Below are 12,638 nucleotides of genomic sequence, written 5' to 3' on the forward strand. Positions count from 1 at the left end.
CCCAGAAACAGCCACTAGATATAACCAACTGAACTTTGTCAAAAGAAAAAAGGCACTTCAAAGGAGAAAGGATAGTCTTTTTAACAAACAGTGCTGGAACAACTGAAAAGCAAAGAAATTAATCTAGATACAGATCTTACAACTTTTTCAAAAATTAACTCAAAGTGGATCACAGACTTAAATGTAAGAGAAAAAACTATAAACACTACAAGATAACATGGAAGAAAATTTAGGTATCCTTGGATTTGACTGTGTCCTTAGCTTTTTAGATCCAACAGCAAAAGCACAATCCATGAAAGAAAAAAGTTAAAAACTGGACTTCCATGAAAATTAAATATTTATGCTCTAAGACACTAATGAAAACACAAGTCACATACTGGGAGAAAACCTCTGTAAAACACTTATCTGATAAAGAATTTTTATACAAAATATACAAAGAACCCTTAAAACTCAACAGCAAGAAAACAGTCAACCATTTGAAATGGGCAAAAGACTTGAAAAGACACCACACCAAAGAAGATATACTGATGGCACATAAGCATAGTAAAAGATGCTCAACATGGTATTTCATCAGGGAGCTGCAAATTTAAACAACAGTGAGATATTACTGCTCAGATTAGACATTAAGGTCTCACTGTTCAGTCAGAAATTACTTTGCTGACAAGGATGCGTATAGTCAAAGCTATGGTTTTTCCAACAGTCATGTACGGATGTTAGAGTTGGACCATAAAGAAAGCTGAGCACTGAAAAATTGATGCTTTTGAACTGTGGTGTTGGAGAAGACTCTTGAGAGTTCCTTGGACAGCAAGGAGATCCAACCAGTCAATTCTAAAGAAAATCAACCCTGAATATTCATTGGAAAGATTGATGCTCAAGCTGAAGCTCCAACACTTTGGCCACCTGATGAGAATAGCCAACTCAGTAGAAAAGACCCTGATGCCGGGAAAGATTGAAGGCAGGAGGAAAAGGGGATGACAGAGGATGAGATGGTTGGATGGCATCACCAACTCAATGGACATGAGTTTGAGCAAACTCTGGGGGATGGTGAAGGACAGGGAAGCCTGGCTTGCTGCAGTCCATGGGGTTGCAAAGAGTCAGACACAACTAAGTGACTGAACAAAAACTGTTCAGATGGTAAAGAATCTGCCTGCAATAGAAGAGACCTGGGTTTGATCCCTGGGTCGGGAAGATCCCCTGGAGAATGGAATGGCAATCCATTTCAGTATTCTTGCTAGAGAATTCCATGGACAGAGGAGCCTGGTGCACCCTATGGGGTCTTAAATAATCTGAAAGACTGAGCGATTAACACTTTCACTTCCACTGCACTCCTCTCAGAATGGCCAAACCCCAAAACACTGACACCACCAAAGGCTGGTGAGGATGCAGAGCGACAGGAACTCTCATCAATGCTAATGGGAATATAAAATTATTCTGCACAGCCACATCAGAAAATAGTTGGGCAGTTTCCCGCAAAACTGAACCATACTCTTACCATAAAATCTAGCAACAATCTAGCAACTGTGCTACTTAACATTTACCCAAATCAACTGAAAACTTATATTCACACAAAAACCTGTACATGAATGTCTAGAAGAAACTTTATTCATAACTGCAAGAACCTGGAAGCAGCCAAGATGTCCTTCAATAAGCAAATAAAAAAACAAAATGTAGTATATGCATACAGAGGTATTTGTTCTGAGAGAAAAAGAAATGAGCTATCATGCCAAGAAAAGCTAAGCAAGTACATTAAGTGCACATTGCTAAGTGAAAAAAGTCAATCTAAAAAGGCTGCAGTGTATGCTTCCAAGCATATGACATTCTAGAATAGACAAAACTGTGGAAACTTTTTTTTTTTAAATCAATGGTTGTCAAGGGTTCGGGTGAAGGAGAGAAGGATAAATAGGTGGAGCTCAGGGAATTTTTTGGACACTGAAACTATGCCACATGACACTATAACGATGGAAACATGTCATTATACATTTGCCAAAGCCCACAGACACAAATAATGAACAATAATGAAAACTATGGACTTTACTACTAATACATCAATACTGCTTCAATTGTAACATATCTACATTCATGCAAACGTGCTACATTAATAGCAGGGGGGACTGACGAGAAGAGTGTATATAGGAGCACTGTACTTTTCATTCATTGCTCTGTAAAACTAAAACTTCTTCAAACAGTTACCTGTCAAAAAAGGAAAATTAAAAAGTTTTAGTGGGCAAAGAAATTCAACAGAAATTTCTTCAAAGAATACACACTAAAGGTCAATAAAAGAAAAGATGAAATGATGTTCAACCTCATTAGCCAACAGGAAATGTGAAACAGTTCACGCTCAGACAAATATCATCAAAACTCGGATAATAACAAGTACTGGCAACAATGTGGAGAAACTGCAGTGTTTATCCAGTGCTCATAGACTATAAAATGGTACAGTGGCTCTGGAAAACAAGTTAGCACTTTCTCAAAATGTTAATCACAGAGTCACCATAGGACCCACAACACTTATAAGTATACACCCAAGAGAACTGAGGGGAAAAAAAGCACCCACAAAAACTTGTATGCAAATAATGTTCAGAGCAGCATCATTCATTACAGTCAAAATGTAACAACAACTCAAATGTTCATCAACTAGTGAACAGATTAACAAAATGCAGTATATCCACAAAACATAGTATTATTCAGCCACAAAAAGGACTGAAATACTGAGACATGGTTAACATTGAGGAACTTTGAATATTTTTTCCAAGTGAAAGAAGACAGAAACAAAAAGGTCATACATTATTATTCCATTTATATGAAATGTCCAGAATGGGCAAATCCATGAAGACAGAAAGTAGATGAGTGATTGCCAGGGCCTACGTAAAGAGGAGGATGGGACGAGACTGTTAATAAGAATTGAAGAGAGCACTATTAAAAGAGTTTCTTTCTAAGGTGATGAAAATATCCTAGAATCAGTAGTGACAGCTACACAACTCTATGATTATATTAAAACCAATGGCTTGTATACACTAATAAAAGGGTGAAATTCATGTTATAGACATTATATCTCAATAAAGCTCTTATATAAAAAGAATCAAGCAGCTGACCATCCACAAAAACTGCAAAGGCTTTAGAGAAACTAGTCAAAAAAGCAAATCTAACTCCTAATGCTAAACACTTACTTGGAACTTACCACAGACATACAGGAATTTAAAAGGAATTTACAGGAATTTAAACACTAAAGATAATAAAAACTTTTTAAAACATAAGAAAATTTAGAAGCATACTGTGACTCATATTGAGGTTTTTGTTTTACCTTTTCAACCCCTTCACCTATTTCTCCCACCTCCTGCCTCTGGCAACCATCAATCTGTTCTCCGTATTTACAAGTTTGTTCTTTGTTGTTGCTGAGGGTAGGATTTCATACATAAGAGAGACCATGTGGCATTTGTGTTTTTCTGTCTGACTTATTTCACTTAGCATAATGCCCTCAAGGTCTAGCCACATAGCCATGATGTCAGGATTTTCTTTTCTTACAGCTGAATAATGTTCCATCACACACACACACACACACACTCACTCACTCCGCAATTTCTTTATCCATTCATCCACTGATAAATTCTTAGGTTGTTTCTATATCTTAACTATTACAAATAATGCTGCAAGGACCATGGGGTACATATATCTTTTCGAGTTAGTACTTTGATTTTCTTTTGATAAATACCCCAAACTAGAATTGATGGATCCTATATGTTAGTTGCTCAGTCGTATCCAACTCTTTGCAACCCCATGGATTGTAGCCCACCAGTCTCCTCTGTCTGTGGAATTTCCCAAGCAAGAATACCGGAGTGGGTTGCATTTCCTCCTCCAGGGGATCTTCCCAACCTAGGGATCGAACCCGGGTCTCCTGCACTGCAGGTAGATGCTTTACCGTATGGTAGTTCTATTTTTACTATTTTGTGGAACTTCCATACTGTTTTCCACAGTGTCTGCACCAATCTACATTCCCACAAACAGCACACAAAAGATTCTCTTTCTCCACATCCTTGCCAACACTTGTGACTTTCAGCCTTATGAAAAACAGCCATTCTAACAGGTATGAGGTGATACCTCATTCTGGGTTTTTTTGGCTGCATCAGGTCTTAAATGCAGCACACAGGATCTTTGTTGTGTCACACGGGATCTTTCATTGTAGCACCTGGATGCCCTAGTTATGGCACATGAGCTCAGCAGTTGCAGCACATGGGCTTAGTTGCTCATGATGTGGGATCTTGCAATGCAGGTCTCCAGGGATCGAATCCACATCCCTTGTACTGCAAGGAATATTCTTAACCAATGGACCACCAGGGAAATCCCTTGTTGTGGTTTTGATTTGCATTCCTTGATGATCTGTGATGTTGAACATCTTTTTAAGGACTTGGTGGCCATCTGCATGTCTTCCTCAAAAAAATGTTCAGGTCCTATGCCCATTTTTTAACTGGATTGTTGGGGTTTTTGATATTAGCCCCTTACCAGATATGTGATTTGCAAATATTTTATCTCGCTCAATGGGTTGCCTTTTCATTTTGTAGATGGTTTTCTTTGCTGTGCAAAAGCTTTTTAGTTTGATGTAGTCCCACTTGTTTATTTTTGCTTCTGGTGCTTTTGGTTTCAGATTTAAAAAATCATCACCAAGACCTATATCAAAGCATTTACCATTTATATTTTCTTCTATGAGTTTTATGCTTTCAGGTCTTACATTCAGATCTTTAATCTATCTAGAGTTAATTTCTGTGTACAATGTAAGACAGTTGTTGAGTTTCATTTTTTTGCATGTGCTATCTAGTTTTCTCAACACCATTTATTGAAAAGGCTGTCCTTTCCCCCCTGTATATTCTTGTCTCCTTTGTTGTAAATTAACTGACCATAAGTGCATAAGTCTGTCTCTGGGCTGTTTATTCTGTCTCACTGAGCTACATGTCTGCTTTTATGTCAGCACCATACTGCTTTAATTACTGCAGCTCTCTAATAAAGTTTGAAATCATGACGCATTATGTCTCTGGCTTTGTTCTTTCTCAAGACTGTTTTGACTATTTGAGATTTTTTGTCATTCCATATAAATTTTAGTACTATTTGTTCTATTTCTTTGAAAAATACCATTGGAATTTTGATAGGAATTGCAGTGAATATGTAGATTGTTTTGGGTAGTATGGACATTTTAATAATATTGATTCAATCATGACTCATCCAATAGGATCTTTTCATCTATTTGTGTCTTCATCAATTTCTTTCATTAACAGCTTGAGAGTTTTCAATATATAGGTCTTTCATCTCCTTGGTCAAATGCATTCCTAGATATTTCTCTTTCTCTCAAGCCATTCAAGTCACTGAAGGGCAGAAAGGAGGCATTCAGGACCACAGATATCATGCCACCATATTTCTTCTCTCTGGAATAACAGAGGTAATAACACTATATATAATTGTAAAAGCAAAATCAAATAGAATCCTTACTCATTAACCTTTGTACAGTCTTTGAAAATTTAATACAGTTAAAAATAACATTTTACCAGCCATTCTACATGACTTGGGGAGGTAGCATAAAACAGTCTGTATCCTTAGGAAGTTTGGCGTGTTAACTATGAAAATGTTCCCTCGGATAACCCACTGCAGGAAACATCTATTGACCAGTAGTCCTAGCTGCTGACCTCTCAAAACCATTTTCTTCTTTGGCGATAAGCCAAGCTTCCCATGAACTGTTCCCTGCCAATGACTCAGCACAGCATGGCAGACATATTTAATGAAGCCCGTTTCCCAGGAGACACTGGACTCCTCTGATGGTTCAACCCTGGACTTATGATTCTCTGTTGGTTTTTCTGTAACTTTCTTAGAGCTACACTGAAGTGTAAGACTTTTCCTACTCAGCATGCCATTGTCCTGCCCTCCCTCCTCCACAGAGGTTAAATCTTGGTTTTTACCTTCCACTTGATAATTACAAGTTTTCATGACTCAAAGAACATAGCTCTATATGACATAACTAAAGATTAATATTTCTCTTTAGCTGTCTATAAATTTTATCAAGAAATAGATTTTCCACAATGACTTAAAACAGCTATATAAGTACAAATAATTAGGTGTCTCATAATAAGACTACCAAATAAAAGAGGAAGCAAAACAAAGAGGAAGAAATCCAAAGTAAATAGCAATTTGTAGTAATTCAGATCTAAAATTAAAACCAATAGAACTTAATTATAAGGAGTTTTAGAATTTACTGGACGTTCTCATAATATATTGTTTCATTTGATTCACACAACATTGGAGTAAAAAGCAAGCACAATGCTTACTGAGTTCCTTTAGCACCAAACACTGAACTGGGGAACCACTGTAATAAGAGTATTTCCACTTTACATAGGATGAAACTGAAGCTCGTAAAGTTAATGGATATACTTAAGCTCACAAAACTACAAACAGTGGACACCAAGGTCTTATTTCCCCTGTGTTGTCTCCAAAATATCATACAGAGAATAATCATAGCCCTAAGGATTGAGCCCAGGCATTTATTTCTTCTCACTCTCCAAAACAGAATATATTAAAGGCAGGGCTCAAATCACTCTCCAATAACAACAGAACAGGAGTGACACTTCACTTCTCTACTCCCACATCCTAGCGACAGAACAAGTGAAACCAAGCAGGACACCTGAAACCTATGACTTAGTTCAAAGGAGAACTGAAATTAATAGATAATGAAGCTAAGATCGCTAATTAATTTAAAATGTAGCTTACTGATTTTCAGCTTGGAAAAGGCAGCCTCAACAACGATTATTGGGATTGATTAATCTTCTTCCTGCTCTAATATCAAAGGTATCCTACATAAGGTACCTAGCTGGACTTTACTGTTAGCACCACAACAGCATTTTCTATCACGAGCACTTCCAAACTGGCCAATTGAGGTTAGTTTAATTTTAGTATGATGGGTCCAGAGGGAAAAAGGCATTAAAATTGTAGGTAAAACACCAATGAAACTTGTTGTACCAGAAACAACTTGAAAATATATATATAGTTTTTAAGACTAATGTACAGGGATAATTAGTTACTCTTGGTATTCTTCCTATCTCTGATCATTCTTCCTCTTCTTGTTTTTTCACCAAAACAAACTGCCTCTCACTGACACCAGCAGGTTCAGCATGTTGGTTTAAGAAAAAAGTGCAAAGAGAAGACCCTATTCTAACTTCTCCTAAAAAATATATCATAAATATATCATTATTTAATGCAAAATACATGATTATTTAATCCTTGGTAGCAGTGATGTAAAAATTACAAATGTGAATAGAATTTTAAGTTGTCAGAAAAATGTCTATTTTATCACAATCAAAGGAAATGAATTGGTCAATACATCAAAAAGTTTTTTAATAGCCAACATTTAGCAAGGAGAACAAAGAATACTTAAGTTTCACAAAGAAAAGGTGATACACTGGAAAGAACTGAACTTCATGTAAGACAGCCTGCCACTTTTCAACACTTTTAGGAGAAAAAATAAAAATAAAAACAAAATTATACAATAGCTACAAAACAATTAAAATATTTAAGAATAAGCTTAACAAGAAATGTCAAAACCTATATAAGTAAAACTCCTGGAAGTTTACAAAAGCAAACTTGAACAAATGGAAAGCTATCTCCTATTTCTGGATAAGGTAATTCAACATCATGGGAGAGACGATTAACTCCTTAACTTAAAAAGTTGATGAAATTCCTATTAAAAATAAACAAGCTTTCTCAAGGAGTTAGTCAAAATGATACCAAAATTCATAGGGGAAAATATACATCCAAACATAGCTAGAATAACATGAAAAAGAAAAGCTACAAAAGCAGACTAGCCCTACCAGACATTGAAACATATTACAAAATGAAATTAGAACAATGTGGTACTGACTTACGAATATGCAATGACCCAGCAGAACAGAACACAAAGTCCAGAAATAGACCAAATTACACGTGGAAATTTAGCATATAATAACAATAGCATCTCAAATCATTGGAACATAGACTATTTAAAAAACTGTATTAAGACAAAAGATTAATGCTTTAGAACAGATAAAATTAGATCAATAAATCATACTATACATAGTTATAAATAAACTCCACACACAGGAATAAACTTCAAATGGATCAGGGGTCTAAATGTAAAACGGGAAATCTTACAGCTGCAAGAAAACATAGATGAATTTCTCTTTAACTTGAGGAAAAGGCTTTCTCTGTAAGACTTTATAAGGAAAAGGCTTTCTAATCACAACTAAAATCTAGATATGATAAAAAAAAAAAAGGACACTGAACACATGAAAAAATATATTATTTCTCACCTACCAGGTTGACAAAAATTGAAAAAGTAAACCAATTCATGTTATCAATGTGAATAAATAGGCATCACATATTACTGGAGAGAATACAAATCTATACAAGCTCTTGTGCAGAGGAATTTAGCAATATCATACAAAACTTCATGTGTTTCTGTTTTGATTCAGCAGTCCTACCTAGTTCTCTTAGTTTACCATGAATAAACACGTTTAATAAAAAATACTTATGCACAAACGTTTTCATAACAGCCCCCTGGGACATTACTAGATATTGAAAAGTAGTTCAATATCCATATATAGAAGAGTGATTGGAATCAACGCTGAAATACCATAAAATTCTAAAAAAGATGAGAAAAATGTCTGATCTGATATGCAGTGACTTTCAGGAACGATAGTTAACAGGAAAAGCAAAGTATAAAGAATAACTCTCTGTATTATATTTTGTGTAAGAAAGAAATCAAGAAAATTACAGTTACTCTCTGTGTCCCTGGGTTCCACAGCCAGGGATGCAACCAAGCTGGGATAAAAAATACTCAGGGGAGAAAAGCTCCAGAAAGTTGCAAACATCAAAACTTCAAATTGCCACATCAGCAACTATTTACATAGCATTTAAATTGTATTTACAACTATTCACATAGCATCAACACTGTATTAGGTATTATAAGCTATTTAAAGTAGCTTATATCATAAAGTATATGGGAGACTTAGTTATATGGAAATACCATGCCATTTTATACATGGGACTTGAGCACCTGCAAATTTTGGCATCCACTACGGGTCCTGGAACCAGTCCCCGGTGGATAACAAGGGATGATTACACACTGACTGTTCATTTGAGCAAAAGAAACCCAGAAAAAGTAAACCAGGACATAAAAGAGATTGGCTATCCAGAGGGAGTGAGGGAGAACAAGACAGAGGGAACGACATCTGTTATCTCTGACTTTTAGAACCACATTACACAGACTGAAAATATAAATAATTTTTTCAAAAAGTCAAAGAGAATGGAGATACAGCTCTACGAAGGGATACAAGCAAAAACAGATGAACCAAACTGTATTTCAGATGAATAACTTAACTACAATAAAGGAAAAGATTAAAACTTTTTAAAAAGCAAGAAAAAGAACTCACCCAAGTACCTACTGAACAGAATGTACTGGTTCGATACAGCAATGATAGTCTGTAATAAAGCACTCTGAAGTAAGACTGCTTGGATTCAAACACCTGCTCATCTAACCACTTGCTAACTGTATGACTTTGGACAAGTTAATTTATAATCTCTTTGTGTGTAGGTTTCCTTATCTAAATAATAACAGTATCAATATCACAGTGCTAAGAGGAAATCTATAAAACTGCTCATGTAAAAACTTCATAGATTACTGATCATATTTTAAGGATTTGATAAGTATCTGCTATCATACACGCGCGCTAATTTGCTTCCGTCGTCTCCAACTTTTTGCAACCCTATGGACTGTAGCCTGTCAGGCTCCTCTGTCCATGGGATTCTCTAGGCAAGAATACTGGAGTGGGTTGCGATGCCCCCCTTCAGAGGATCTTCCCAACCCTGGGATTGAACCCTCATCTCTTAACGTCTCCTGCATTGGCAGGCAGGGTCTTTACCACTAGCACCACCTGGGAAGGATATTAATTTGAAAACACATTAAGTGTGTGGATATCAGGAGACATACGTAATAAAAATCCAGTTCTTAGGAAATAAAATCAGAGAGACCATAAAAACCAATTATGTCTCAAATATAGTGATACAAAGGATTGTAAAAATTAAGTATTTGGAAAGAAGGCAAGACTATGGAAACTCCTGAATGCACAATTAAAACGGCAGGCTTTATTTTCTAGACTATGAGGGACCATAGAAGATGTGTGTGTAGTAGAAACAATATGACCAGAATGAGCTATGGGATTAATCTAAAGTTGGAATGCAAGATTTTAAGTGAGAAGATCAGATGTAGAGTTACTAGTGATAAAAGGCAAATAATGACAAAGGTCTGGCTAGAACAGTAGTGATGAGAAAAGGAAAGGGGCGGCGGGGCGGGGGGGGGAGGCAGTGCGAAATTAACCAAGTTTGGTAATGATTGGATATGAGTATGAGAGAACGAAGAGTACTGATGACAGTGAATGAGAAAACCGTTAGAAGGAAAGAACAAGAAGGAATGAGAACCAATAGAAAGGATTTCCTTTAAGACTGACAGTTAAGTCAGAGTTAGATAAGAAGATTTGTCAATTTGAAAATAACGGTACCTTCCGATATCTAGACTGAGTGGGCATTTGGCAAAATGGGACTAGTGTTCAGGAGAGAATAAACTGAAGACAAAAACTTTAGACTGTTTTTTAAAAACCTCTTTAGAATGTTCAAAACATTCTGTAGCATACAGGCAGCAGAATGTGTGCTATTTCAGAGCAGTGATAACCTCTTAATTTTTTATCCTTTAATGTTAAGCACAGTTCCTAAAACACAGGAGACTCTCATTAAATTGCTGCAGAGGTGGGCAGAGTAGGGAAGGGAACAGAGCTGCATGGCTTGTTAATGGCAGAGCCTCGATGAAAGCCCAGGTCTCCTGACTCTCCACTGTATCATAATGAAGAGATGACCTCTGATCATCCATAAACAGGACACTCTAAGGGGATCTTGTAAGAAAAAAAAATGAACTGTGGGAAGGATCGTTTTCTAGGGGCAGATGGAAGGGAGACATAAGAATATATAGCAGGAAAGAAATGTCAGTTATAGGGGGAAAAAAACAACAGTGTTGTATCATAGACTAGAAGGAAATTTTTCAAGAAAGGAAGCACAGTCAACTGTATCAAACGAACATATGCTACAAGCAATGTTTCTCTGGTCTCCTACACCAATGAGACCCAAGGCAGAGAGAGGTCACATTTTAAAATAAGGAATTAATAAATTTTAATCTATCTTTCACAACATTTTAAATACATATATCACTCATAGCTACAGTTCAAAAAAATACTGCAATCTTCAGTAAATTTTATCTCAACATAATACACAATGGAAAAGTCACTATAGTAGTTGAGCTGAACAAACACTTGTGCAATAAATGAAATCTGAAACAAAAGCAAACACTTGAAAAAGTAATTATTTACATGTATTGACAACAACAAAAACACATGAACTACTGAAGGTCTTACCTTAAATCTCTTGTCCTGTAATACTTTCTTGATGGCAACCAGTTCTCCTGAATCACAAAGTTTGGCTTGATACACCACACCAAATGACCCATTTCCAATCACTTTAGTGTCTGTATAGCTGACTTCTTGCGGCCTGTCTGGACCCTGCCCAGGAGTTGCCACCACTGTGGTCACCTTGCTGCCATCTTTGTCTCCTAAAAGAAAAAATGGATAGAAAATGAGAACTGCAAAGAATTCAACTGAGAAAACTGCCAAAATATACCAAGTAAACCATGTGCATTTTAAGTCCCTTCAGTCGTGTCCGACTCTTTGTGACCTCATGGACTGTAGCCCACCAGGCTCCTCTGCCCATGGGATTCTCCAGGCAAGAATAATGGAGTGGGTTGCCACGCCCTTCTCCAGGGAATCTTCCCAACCAAGGGATGGAACCCACATCTCATGTCTCCTGCATTGGCAGGTGGGTTCTTTACCACTAGCGCCACCTGGGAAGCCCAAATATTCTATACTATGTATTATTTTTAAATGCTCATCTTAGCTTATCATATCTATCATCACAGAATTATTTCAATTATTTGTTTCAATTATAAGTAATTAGTTTAACCACCATTTATTCACTGTATAGAGCAGGCACCATGCTTAGCTTATATACATGACTTCATTTAATAAAAACAAGCCCATAAAGTAGATAGCACTGTTCCTATATAAACATAATAAGAAAAATGGTAAATCTGTCCAGTCAAAAGGCAAATGATGGACCCACCAAAGAATCCTTATCTGTCCAACTCTAAAGGCCGTAATTCTCTCCTCAGGCTTTCTTGTTGTACTTGAAAATAAGACACGTGCAACTGAAAACATCTAATTCTGTCTCTATTCAGACCACTCTCCCTTTAGGAAGGTAAAGCTTTAAGTTTTTGCTTCTCCATGTCTTATTTCTTCTTAAGAAAATAGTGATACATTTCCAAGAAAAGTCAGATGGGGAAAAGAAACAGGGGAATGTTAATTTGCGGGTAAAAGACACAACCTTACAGGAAAAATCAAACCCATCCTGAACTGAGCCTCGTTCCTAACTAGCTCACCAGCACTGGGGTCTCTGCCCACTCACGGCCATCTCCTTACCTCTTCTGCCTTCGTTTCCCGCCAGTAACAATCCAAAGATTCTTTCCAAGTTCA

General features: G+C 36.6%; 1 protein-coding gene across 5 annotated transcripts in view; it reads right to left on the reverse strand.

Annotated features, from left to right (window-relative positions):
• The window catches only part of GSK3B (glycogen synthase kinase 3 beta), a 206,182-nt gene that overhangs the window by 121,397 nt on the left and 72,147 nt on the right, over positions 1-12,638 (reverse strand). For all 5 annotated transcript variants that reach the window (XR_006270564.1, XM_043475009.1, XM_043475007.1 and 2 more), the window contains exon 2: positions 11,469-11,662. Coding sequence is in view for 4 of the 5 variants with exons in the window: in XM_043475009.1 (XP_043330944.1) it covers positions 11,469-11,662 (194 nt within the window). In the remaining variant the exon portion in view is untranslated. The remainder of the gene's footprint in view (positions 1-11,468; positions 11,663-12,638) is intronic.

The sequence above is a fragment of the Cervus canadensis genome, chromosome 7 (genome assembly GCF_019320065.1).
Source record: "Cervus canadensis isolate Bull #8, Minnesota chromosome 7, ASM1932006v1, whole genome shotgun sequence".
NCBI classification, from domain to species: domain Eukaryota; kingdom Metazoa; phylum Chordata; class Mammalia; order Artiodactyla; family Cervidae; genus Cervus; species Cervus canadensis.